Source organism: Lepidochelys kempii, chromosome 5 (assembly GCF_965140265.1).
Source record: "Lepidochelys kempii isolate rLepKem1 chromosome 5, rLepKem1.hap2, whole genome shotgun sequence".
NCBI lineage: Eukaryota > Metazoa > Chordata > Testudines > Cheloniidae > Lepidochelys > Lepidochelys kempii.
In genome coordinates, this window is record NC_133260.1 from 89,318,821 (window position 1) to 89,331,263 (window position 12,443).

The 12,443-nt window shown below is 38.5% G+C and overlaps 2 protein-coding genes across 2 annotated transcripts in view; both read right to left on the bottom strand.

Annotated features, from left to right (window-relative positions):
- LOC140911600 (DNA excision repair protein ERCC-6-like 2) overlaps nucleotides 1-9,133 on the bottom strand; it is a 35,484-nt gene extending 26,351 nt beyond the window's left edge. The window contains 3 exon segments of the mRNA XM_073344955.1: nucleotides 2,579-2,733; nucleotides 7,352-7,432; nucleotides 9,044-9,133. Coding sequence (XP_073201056.1) covers nucleotides 2,579-2,733; nucleotides 7,352-7,391 — 195 coding nt within the window. The 5' untranslated portion in view covers nucleotides 7,392-7,432; nucleotides 9,044-9,133.
- The window catches only part of ERCC6L2 (ERCC excision repair 6 like 2), a 67,448-nt gene continuing 64,042 nt past the window's right edge, over nucleotides 9,038-12,443 (bottom strand). Inside the window, exon 16 of the mRNA XM_073344952.1 lies at nucleotides 9,038-9,196. Coding sequence (XP_073201053.1) covers nucleotides 9,038-9,196 — 159 coding nt within the window. The remainder of the gene's footprint in view (nucleotides 9,197-12,443) is intronic.

Sequence of the window (12,443 nt, forward strand, 5' to 3'; positions counted from 1 at the left end):
TTCATGAGGGCATTCAGTTGTTCTGTCCAAATCTTCTAACGGCAGGTCTTCACTACCCGCTGGATCGGCGTGTAGTGATCCATCTATCGGGGATCGATTTATCGCGTCTCATCTAGCCACGATAAATCGATCCCCGAACGCACTCCCCGTCGACTCCGGAACTCCAGCTCGCGAGAGACAGAAGCGGAGTCGATGGGGGAGCAACAGTGGTCGACCTGCCTCCATCCTCACGGCCAGGTAAGTCGACCTAAGATACGTCGACTTCAGTTACGCTATTTGTGTAGCTGAAGTTGTGTATCTTAGGTCGATCCCCCCGCACCCAGTGTAGACCAGGGCTAACCTTGTTTTGAGAACTATGAGAATAAAATGAGCATACCAAAAACTCTACCAGGATTATACCTGAAACTCCCCATGACTCCACAAGATTTTTTCATTAAGAATTTTGTTTGGCTGATAGTACTTAAACCTGTTTTTAAGAACACTAGAGTAATTTGCATGTTTCTTTTCTTGACTATTCCTCATTTGATTCCTCACAATTTTCTTTGCAGTATTTGCCACGGCACCTTACAATGTCCTAAACTGACTGAATAAGTGAAAAATAAATGGCAAAAAGAGATGAACACCAGAGCAACCATAATTTGCCTTTCATACAAAGTCCTTGTATTAAAAATAAAGCAACAAGGAAAGGAGAAAACAGAAAAAGTAGCAGCAAAGTTGTTCCTAAAAGTGGATCATTTTTCAAAGTTTTCTACAAGGCATCAGCAGCTCTTTAAGAAGAGCACGAAAAATTCAGAGCTCTATATTTTAGAAGAAACAGACATCTAGCGATTACTGCTAAATTAATGCCTTTATGTCAGAGTAAAAACAGGGAATGAAGTCAACTGGCAGTTTTTCCCACCATTATTGATGTTTTCCTTCCTTTTTCAATCTCTTCAAGTTAATTGATGTTACTGTTGCTTCTGGTTTAAGAAACCAAATACCCTTGAAATGTATCGATTGACAGCTAATCAGAGAAATTAATTTGTTAACACCTGTGGGCATGAAAATTCTGAATTCGGGTGTAATGAGAAACAAATCATTTGAACAACAGAAAAGCCTTTAAAATCCCATAGCCTAATATCAGAGACACAGCAGGCATTAGAGTCATTAAGCCCCAGTACTCTCCTCAAATTTTTCTTTCATTTGTCCTGCATTCTAGTGATGTTGTCAATCCTGGCTATTAGGGGCTGGGATCTTTCTGTGGTATTCTTGCGCATTTTTACCTGATGGTCTATTTAGGGGAGAGATTCAAATACAAATACTTTTACTATAGAAAAGATCTCACTTATTGCTGATTGGCTTTTTTGATCTTCCCAGCATAATATTGCTTCAACACCCCTTGCTAATAGAACAATTATTTACACTACATCAATAGTGTAAACAACACCTGTTAATGAGGAAATGCATGGGCATGACCTAATATATGTAGATCCAGACTAGAGTTTTTACCTTGAGTTAAATGATTGTTAGTTTATTCATGGTAGCTAAACACATCTGTGAAGACTAAACAGAATGTACCCCAAACATTTGCTTTAGGCTACAAACATTTGTGGTTCATCCTGGGGATCAGCCTAGGGGAACTACAAATGTTTGTAGTATGGAAAAAAATGACTGGGGAATGGTTAGATTCATCTTTTCAAATAGATAAATTGATGGTGTCCATCTAAGTCCAAATTAAACATGAACCCCCAAACCAAAAACCTGGATGTGAACATTCCCACTTAAGTGTCTGAAATCTGGATCCAAATCAGAATGCCCCAAGCATTCAGGAATGCAGATTAAAACCAACAAACAATAGGTTTGAAACATAAACTTGAAGCTCTATCCGAGTTTAGACTCAGGCTTATCTCTATTCCAAATGTAATTTAACATGAAATGTAATGGCTGTAAAGCATAAAAACATACTCATCACTACAAATTAAGCAAGTGTTAGAAATGCTCCCAACAGGCTTGCGTTCAATTTTCAACTTCAGACTTACATTAACGAAGACTACACTGACCCATAAAGTTGAATTAATCATAGTAGACGTTTTGACATAAACTCTTTCTGCAAACTTGTATTTGACTTTAAGTGATTCTATCTAAAACACTTTCCAGCCCTAGTGAGGGAGTCCTCTGGAATACCATGAAGGTTCAACCTTCTTTTCTGGTAACTTGCTACTTTATTAATTAGACCAAAGAAACTGAAGATTCCAGGCCTCAAATCAAGTCCTATTACCAGAGAAAATGTGGCACAGGATTAGATTTCAGGTACCCAATCTCTGTTCTAAAACAGATAAGCATATTACTTCTGAGACAGTCTTACAGAAACCAGCAGAGGGTGCTGTTCAACTCAGTTCCCAACACTTTCAAAGCTGACCAATACAGAAGTAGCCACAGTATTTTATTTTATTAGGCCTCCACTTGAAACTCCTCCTCCTCTTCCCATCAGTGTCTTAGATCATTCATGGTGGCCATTAACAAAAAACCAAGTTTGAAGAAAGAGAATAAGGAGGATAAAAATAGAACAAAACAACATTTCCCAAATCCTCCTCTTTACCTTGGCACTGCAGACTGCTATATTAGCAGGGAGCTGGGAAAACTGCTTCAACTCAAACACATCTCGCACTGCCCAGTTACTCATCTGATTCTCAGCCTTGCTTGATCCAACCACATTCTGGTTTGAATGAATATAAGCCACTTCTTGAACACCGTCTAATACATGAGAAGAAAGGTATAATCAAACTCTTTTGGCCATTCCAAAATACTGCCTGGATATATCAGCTCTATTATAGAGATCTATTGAAATTTTAAAAGAAAAAGTTAAAATAAAGTTAACTTGGAAATCCTACATTTTGTTAGCCTGTAACTTAGGCCTAGATTTTTAAAGGTATTTAGGCATTGTTGCACTCAGCGTTGCAATGGCTAACTGCTTTTGGAGCTTAAGTCTCATGTTCAAAAGGGATTTAGGAACTAAATACCTTCAAAAATCTAGGGCTTTGTCCTTAAATCCTTCAGTTGTGCTAATATCCATTTAAGTGCTGCAACCATTTTAGTAAATTCCCTTTTGCATACCGAGAAATGGCAAACTTTGCTCCAAGGCACCCAAAGTTTTTAAAAGATGAATGCAATAATAACGCTCAAAGTTAAGGACTAATCGCCCCAACTACTCCATATTATACATACTACCAATACCACAGTACATATTTTCAAATAATATTCAGTGATAAAATTACCAGTTACTGATAACAGGAAAAAAGTTAACATTATGGTGAGAACTCATTTACTCATTCTCAAATTAGAAAATGTAATTGTATCATACATTAATGCTTCTTTTTGTAGTGATTGCAAATGTTTAGCAAAAATAGAAACATATGTAAACAGTCGATTCTGCTTATTAGCAACCCCTGGATTGCCAAAAAAAAATTGCCATTATCTGGCAGTTGCCAATAAGAAGAAGGGCACTTTTGTGGGGCTGCAGCCAGAAAGGGCGAGGAAGGATAGCTCAGTGGTTTGAGCATTGGCCTGCTAAACCCAGGGTTCTGAGTTCAATCCTTGAGGGGGCAATTTAGGGATCGGAGCAAAAATTGGGGATTGGTCCTGCTTTGAGCAGGGGGTTGGACGAGATGACCTCGAGGTCCCTTCCAACCCTGATATTCTATGATTATAAGGAAGTGTTGGGATGAGCTTTCTCTGGCTTTACCTCCCCAAACCAGCCCGGGGCAGCAACGGAGAGGGTGGCTGCAGCTTGTATGCTGGGGCTTTCCGACGGGAAGGGAAGCTGCGGATAGGGCAGCATCAGGAGAACAGGGGTGCAGAGCTGCATAGTACCTCTCCTTGTGAGTGGGACTGGGAGGGGAACAGCAGTGAGAGGTATCTTGCTGCTCCGTGAGACGTCAGCACCCCCCAACTCCCTGTGGAAAGCCTTGGCATCCAGGCTACAGCCCCCAACTCCATACTGCTGCCCTGCCCACAGCCTCCCCTCCCAGCTTGCAGTGCCAGGACTCCAGCAGGGGTCCCCCATTGGGCAGGGCTGCAGGTGCAAGCATGTTTGCAGGGCTGCAGCGAGGGAAGGCATCTCCCTGCATTTTCTTCCCATGCTGCAGCAGTACAAACCTGCCTGCCTACAGCTGGAGTCTTTATTCCAAAAAAACTCAATAAAGCATCATTGCCGTTGCCAATCCTATTAACAATCTGAATCCCATTAACATTAATGTCAATGGCATGGAATTCGTTCCGAGCAAAATGTTGCTATTAATTGGAAGTTGTTAATATCCAGGTTGATATTAAGCACCATCCACTGTATTGCAGCGTGGCCCTCAAAATCAGAAGAGACAAGGATAAAAATAATCAGTGAAATCAACAAGGCCTATAAAAAGGGAAGGACAATATTAAAGATCTCTTAATAAATCAGATATAAACAAGGACAGGGTGACACCTTTAATATATCTGCAAAAAACTTCTCCATATTAAATTTGTACTACTACATTGTGCTGAACAAAAACTCATAATAAATTTTACAATCACCTAAAAAATTGTCCATTGATCCCACATTTTCTTCTTGACTGACACATGCTCTCTTACTTATAGAGGTCTTGTGCACATGAGAGTGACTGGGTGTCGAAACTATAACTGAGGCACCTCTAACACGACAGGGTGATTTGGGGTCAAACTGAATTCTGCGTCTCTGTTTTTTGTGCCTGTGGTTTTGCTTACTTAAGTGAATTTTCTTGACTGGTAAACCATCTTCAGAGGATGAAAATTCACCTATATTCTGTGAATCGGTTTCCTTTTCTCCATTGTTTGGCTTGTTTGCCTGCACCACAGTTCTGGAAGAATTACAGAACTTCTTATTTCGATCATATTTTTGTTTCAACCTAAGAGCAGTGAAGGCTTTCTGGTTTCTTGATTTGGACCATAGGGGTATTTCAAGATCATCAGACTCATCACTTATGTCACTAGTGCCTCTCTCATATGTTGTGGACTTTTGGGCATTTTTCCAAGTCTTTGTTTTGGTGAAGACTGACCTAGTATTATGGAATAGAGATTGTTTACAGGCCAAAGTGTCTCTTTTAGGTGTATATTTAGTGGTCTTTTCTGTATCTGACCCTTCCAATTTTTCTGATATAGCCTTGTCTCTTTTAACACTTTTAGCAGGAGCAGTTTCTTGGTGAGTTAGAATTTGTGAAGGAAAGATGACATCATCACTCTCTTCTGAGCTGCCTTCAGTCTCCATGACTACGCCAATTTCCTTTGAAATGCACTGATCTATATTTTTATTTTCAATGTCCTTTTCTTCCTCAGATTCAGATGAAACAGGCCAATCTGGGGCTACAATCACACAATGCATATCTTGTTTTTCACTTCTATTTGGTGACTCAGTGGTTCTCCGACGTCTCAAAATACTATGACTTCTACTTTTCTGAAGACCAATGCATTTGACATCTACATTTGCTCTTTGGCCCACAGACCTGGCATCTGAGCTATCATGATCAGATGCACCATTACTATCAGTGACCTCAGTAGCTTTAGTTTCTCTCTCTAGCAGTTTAAGAAAACCACACTGCATTAAGGTAAGCTGTTTCTGTGAAACTAGCATGTCATTTGCACTGCAAAATCTACTTCTTTTTGTTCTTGAGCTTCCCACAAGTTCATCATCACTAAAGTCACTGTAAAAATCAAATTCCTCTTTCTCCGATTTGAGAGGAGCTTTATCGTCTTCACAACCTGGCTCTGCATGCTAAAATAAATAAATAAATAAATACTGAAAATCATTGTCACAGAACTTAACATTACAACAAAACAAAAAAGCTATTTAAAACAGATATACATTTGGAACAACAACTTCTAACTTTGACTCTCTAATACAGATAATGGGTTTTTACTAAATTATAAAACCCAATCTATACAAAAATAAGTACATATTCAATACACAGATATTAAGCAAGTAGGAAGCTTTGGTATGCAATACAATATTTAACCAAATAATAGCACGTGTATGACGATTAAAAAACCCCCGCAATATTAGTAAACTGTGTTAAATGTTTGGGACAATAACACATGCTGTCTACTGTTTGTTTGTTTGGGAACAACCTGCATTTATCCAGTAAACATACCATTACATTTACAGTTTGAACTCATTTTGGTGCAGCTTTCAAGTTGTGTAGGTTAAAAAGCAACTCAACAGTGCAAACCAAAACACTACATAATCAAATCATTTATAAGGAAAACACATAACAGGGTGGCCAACTTTTTAGGATTTGAGGTCCAACACTCCCATTTATAATGGTTTGAAGAACTGTGCGCATATAACCTTCTACTCTAGAATCACTTAAGGACTATTGTAGCCAAGCACAAAACTAAAGAAGTTCAGCAAACAGGAACAAGTCATTAAGATGGCCTGTGGGGGGGTTTATTGGATCTGCAATTATATGGAGCAAGCAGCCCAAACCCCTTGCACAGGGGATCTGACCACTATACCAGTTACTAGGCTACAGAATACTGACTATAGTTAATAGTTAGGGGTCTGATTGGCCAAACCGCCCAACCGGTTGGAAAAGTCAGCAGACTGGCTCTTAAGCCCAGCAGCAGCGTTCAGCGGCTAAGCAAAGCATTTGCCCACAGCTGTGATAGCTCCTGTTTTAGCCCTGCTCCTGTCTATCTTGGTCCCAGCCTTGCCTCTTTTCAGGTAACCCTGTCCTGACTTCAGTTCTAATTACGAGGCCAGTCCAACCACAGAGCACAACCAGTCTCTGACCCACAAACACACGAACCAACTATTTGGGCTTTGTGCAAAAGAGCGAATTTTACTTCAAATTCTCTGTTCAAAGTACAGTGGGGGCAGCTCCTCAGCTTGTGTGAACAAACACTGAAATCACTGGGGCTAGGCTGACTTACATCAATTGAGGTTCGGGTCCAACAAATCATTTGTCAAATAAGTCATTCAGAATACAGTATTTCAACAACAGCTCAGTGAGCAACTGTCCCTCTACATCAACAGTATCCATTAACAAAATATATACACGCACAGCAGTCTGATGGTATTTAAGAAATACTGTAGAGGCATCATGATGGGATATTACCACAGACTAAACATATTAATGGAAGTTTGCCTGATATTCATTATCTTCTTGAAAATTCTAATCGAAGGCAGCAAGAGACCATCATCCTGCAGCAATGTTCTCTTTCTGATATTATCCCTTACATACTGTATCTTTTAAAAATTGTTGTGTCTAATTTTTGTCAAAGATGTTTGCTCAACACACTAACTGGACCGAGAAGAAAAAATAGCACCCACATTCCCTGATGTATGACATGCACAAAGACAACTCACCATTTCTAACTTGCATGATGATGGCTCCTCCTTTAGCCATGTAGTGGCTGTCATGACTCCTGCTTCCACTTGACCCTCCCTCTAAAAGAGAAAAGATGCAAGACAGGAAAATTTTATAATAAAAATTACCAACACAATAAGGCAGCATGTGTGGTCTTCAAGGTAAGGTGGGCAGACAAGGCAAAGCTTAATTTTTCCATATTTATCTGGAAGTGCACATGTTCAAAAGTAAAATGGCCACTCACACTTAAGGCCCAAATAAACTGCCACACTTTAGTTGATGGAAACACTCAATGGCAGTTAGATCAGGCCTCGAATGAGTAAGAAAACTGACATATTATACATGTTGAGTGGATCCTACACACATCCAAAATTTTACTATTTTTAAACATTTTTTTCAGAAAGACAGTATTTTCATCACTAAAGACTATTTAAAGCAAATACCAAGACATAATTATTTTCCTCCTAGTAAAACAGATTTGAGCTGAAGTATCCCAAAGTGAAAAACAGGTATCTTTTCCAAAATATGGCTAGACACATTTTGTTTATAAACTTTCTAGAAACATTCATCTTTGGCTGAGACTATGACTAAGCTTTATCTCCAAAGTTCAAATACTAAGAATGATTGTGATGGGGTCATGGCTTTCGCAGTTTAAAAGAGTTCTTAACACAATGGGCCAACTTCAGAGGCAATGCATCCCATATTATAAAATTAGACTCCTTTATCCACACATAAGGGTAAAGAATTTTAAATCGGGGTATCTTACTCATCAAGAAGCCAAAGCAGGTATATGTGTGAAAGTGCACAGTGGCTTACATTACCTTACATAGTCTTCTTACATCTTCATATGAAAGATTTTGGTTTTTTGCTACACATGCTATGGACTAAAAAGTTAGTGATTTATACCAGCTTAGCTCCTAACCTCCTTCTCAGACTCCACAAACCAGATTGAGGAGTGATATATAAGGGGGTGGAGGTGTCAGATATGAGAAAGAAAAACAGTTTCAGGGAATCTTATTTGGCAAAACATACATACTGGGGACATAAAGAGGTGCATGTTATGCATCCTTTACCTCTCTCTACACCACTCTCTGAATCTGGCTCAATACACTGTTTGAGAACAACCAAAAGACAGGGATTTTAGAATGGAATGCCCCACTCAACCTTTTCAATGCTGCATTTTTTAAAAAATGTATGCATATGATACATAAATGCAATAATTCTATGATATGAAAAATGTCTATCCACCCGAACTAATAACCATTAAACAGAAGGTTAGCAATATCAGAACACCTTCTTCATAGTAAAAAAGTATTTTAAATTTGATTTAAAGGACAAATACTGTATCTGATAAATAAAATACTTCTGTGAACACAGATGAATAAATGCAGAAGGTGTCCCAAAATCAATTGTGGTATTTTTATTAGGAACAGAAATGTATTTCATTGAGCTCTTGGCAAGTTTTAATAAGACTACATTTTCCATATTTTTGTTTATTTTAGAGGAATTATTTTGGTGTGCCTGAAAGTGAGAAAGTAACAGCCCTACATTAAGGCACAGTGTAGGCATTTGCTGTTTCAACTTTCACCATACTGCTTTGCATGGCACTACATTCATATTTATGGTAAAATGCTTCAAGAGGAAAAAATATGTAAAGCAAATATCCAAAAGTCATAAGGAAAGCTTCACACCTCCAGGATGTCTTTTGTAAGGCAGGATCCCTGGGTTCGAAGCTTGAAGAGGTTATGGATCCCAAAAAGCTCTCCTTGATGTTCCTTTGATCCTTGCACTGCCTCAAAATATCGCTTGGCATTTTCACTTCCAACTACCGCACAGTGAAGTTGCTAAAACAAAATAATGCAAGAGATTTCAGAAATGTTTAATCCAATCACGTCAGAATTTCCTGGCATTCACAATATATATGCAGCTTTAGTTAAAGCAGGCAGAATTTCCTAAGGAAGAATATTTTGTTTTTATTTACCTGGCAGATGTTGCCATTGTGGTATAATATTAATCTGACTAGTTTTATTGAATAGGAAAGAAAAAAAAATGTTCTAAGCCTCCTACTTCATTGTTCTATGCCTAACACTGGAAACTTGCTAACTTATTCTTGAGTATCAGTACTTCACTGCATCATGACTGTTTACAAATAATTTATAACAAATATTTAAATTATTGTTATTCAGCCTTTAAAGTACACCAAGAGTGAAAAAGAATATGGTCACTGAATCATGAATATTGATCTGGAAAAATTTAAATTCTGATCCACTCTGATTAAGTGGAATGTACAAATGACTAATGAGAGCTGGAAAAAGTTAAGTAAATAGTGCATTAGATCAAATGTAAATGTTCTTTAAATCAGGCAGGTTGAGCTGTGCTTCAACTGACGTCAAGTGTTCAGTACAAATATAGCAGACATCCTCTGCACGAACAGCAGGAAGAAATGATGGCTTTACTCGACCTGAAAATTTTTTCTGTAGCTCTGTCCCTAGGATGTTAGTAGCCTTTGAGGGCTACTTAATGGTAATTCTAGGACTATGCAGCTGCCTTCAAGGGAGAAGTACCCCTCTGAAATAGTCATCAGTCACAAAGGCAAACTATAGCTGGATGGAGCCCTAATTTTGCTAGGTGCAATGTACATGTTTCTCTAAAAATGTAGTAACAATCATGATCATAGTTAAGGTTGCACCACAGATTTCAGATTAACTAGTTTATATTGTTTACTTAATTTTATATTTTTGTTCTACTTCTTTTATATTCTGAATCACTAATGGTTGTACATGGTTCCCCTCTCCCCCAACTGTTCCACTAATAAAAAACAATAAAAAAATGTGAAAGTAATTTCAAAATCAAACACATCCTTCAATAATTTCATCTTTAGACAACACAACACAAAGCATTACAAACAGACTGCTTTTCAAAAAATCAATTACTTACACATATACTTACACATTGACTAAATACAGAGTAGACAACTCAGTTTATATGTCTATTTGAAGATGCACTTGCACATATACAGAAAGCCACATGTTCAGGTGCGGTCATGTTTCTGCGTTCTCATTAATGGTCACAATATGTTTTTATACTCTTCAACAACACTCGTTGAAAATCTCAGGGAAATTGTGTGCCCAGTTAGATACTCAACTGTCAATGCAATTCAAATCTAGATGTAAAAACCAGCCTTGGATTTCCAATATTTTGTCTGTAGACTAATTCTATGTAAAATATACTTGGCCAATTAGACAAAAAAATTTCAGCAAGTTCTGGATAATCAGGTCAAAATTTAGAGCAGGTTTCTATCAATGCAGACATAAGATTTGTAGGTTCCTCACTTCCACATGCAAAAGCCTACACATGGGCAGACAAATCAGGTAACTGCACATGCAATTCACAGTTATGTACCAGTTTACCTGTTCATACAGATACACAGGTGTTTGCAGACCAATGCGTCTGCTGATCTTAAGCGTGCATTAGTGGAGACCTAATGAAAATCTGAGTCTTAGATTTGCAAATTTTAACTGACCATTCTTATAGTTAAGAGACAGATGTTCAGTTATATGCATACAGCTGTATGCATACATATAAGCTCAGCTACATTAATAGGTACCTAATTGGTCAGAGTAGTGTATGCAGCCTGTCCCCTCCAGTTATATAATCTATCTAATATAACAGTTTTTTGCATTCAGTAGTAACATGTATATATATGTACACAATTTCATACACAGACCTGTGCAAGTCTGGCCCTAAACATTCCTGCTAAAATTAAATCGTTATGCTTTGTGAGAACTTTACAAAGCTGGTAGAAAGAATGCCTTACACTGTACTAATGTCTTTGTAAAGTCATCTCAAAATTTTGTACATAAACAGCACATAATTTTCTTCATGGTGCTTTCGATTAAAGTTTCCTGAACATGTATTTAATTAGGATGTGTGACAAAGTTCCTGCTCCACCTTGGTGGGTCTTGCGCTTATTGGTGGATTTGCTCGCCTTGGAGCTTCACGGAAGCCCTTAGTTTGGCCATTTTTTTGAACCCACAATACAGGTCGACTCCTCCTGTGTCTGACCAGGAGTTGGGAGGATTTGGGGAGAACCTGGGTCTGCCCTCTACTCCGGGTTCCAGCCCAGGGCCCTGTGGAACTCAGCTGTCTCGAGTGCCTCCTGGAACAGCTGTGTGACAGCTACAACTCCCTGGGCTATTTCCTCATGGACTCCTCCCAACATCTTCTTTATCCTCACCACAAGACCTTCCTCCTGGTGTCTCATAATGCTTGTACACCTCAGTCCTCCAACAGTCCGCATTCTCACTCTCAGCTCCTAGTGCCTCTTGCTCCCAGCTACTCACACGCACACCACAAACTGAAGTGAGCTCCTTTTTAAAACCCAGGTGCCCTGATTAGCCTGCCTTAATTGATTCTAGCAGCTTCTTGATTGGCTGCAGGTGTTCTAATCAGCCTGTCTTAATTGTCTCCAGAAGGTTCCTGATTGTTCTGGAACCTTCCCTGTTACCTTACCCAGGGAAAAGGGACCTACTTAGCTTGGGGCTAATATATCTGCCTTCTATTACTCTCCTATAGCCATCTGGCCCGACCCTGTCACAGATGTCAGATAATCACTGAAATGGAGAAAGGAATACATGATGTTTAAAAACATGTTTACTGATGTTCAAAAGGTTGTCAAAGTTGGTAGGTCTAAAAATTGACCTATTTTGACAGTGTTCTCCACTGAAAGGTCTTAGCTTCCAGATCTTTTTATCTGTTTATTTTTCAGATTGATCACGGTTGCCAGTAAGACGAAAACCCCTATACACAATAAAGCAATATGACATTGTGAAAGTCACAGTCAAGAAAATAGCATACACACATACTGATATTAACAGGGAATATAAAAGTTTTTCAGAAAGTTGTGTACGTTTGAGAAAAAAAACATGTTAAGACTTTTCAGAATAGAGCACAAAAAGCAGCAGATGTTAGTCCTTAAATAAATGCTAATTAATTATTGACGCTTTAAAAATACAGTGATTTCCTTTTAAAAGTTAGATTACCGGTATATAGCAGAACTCTGCTAGTTCAGTCACAGTACATTTACCAGAA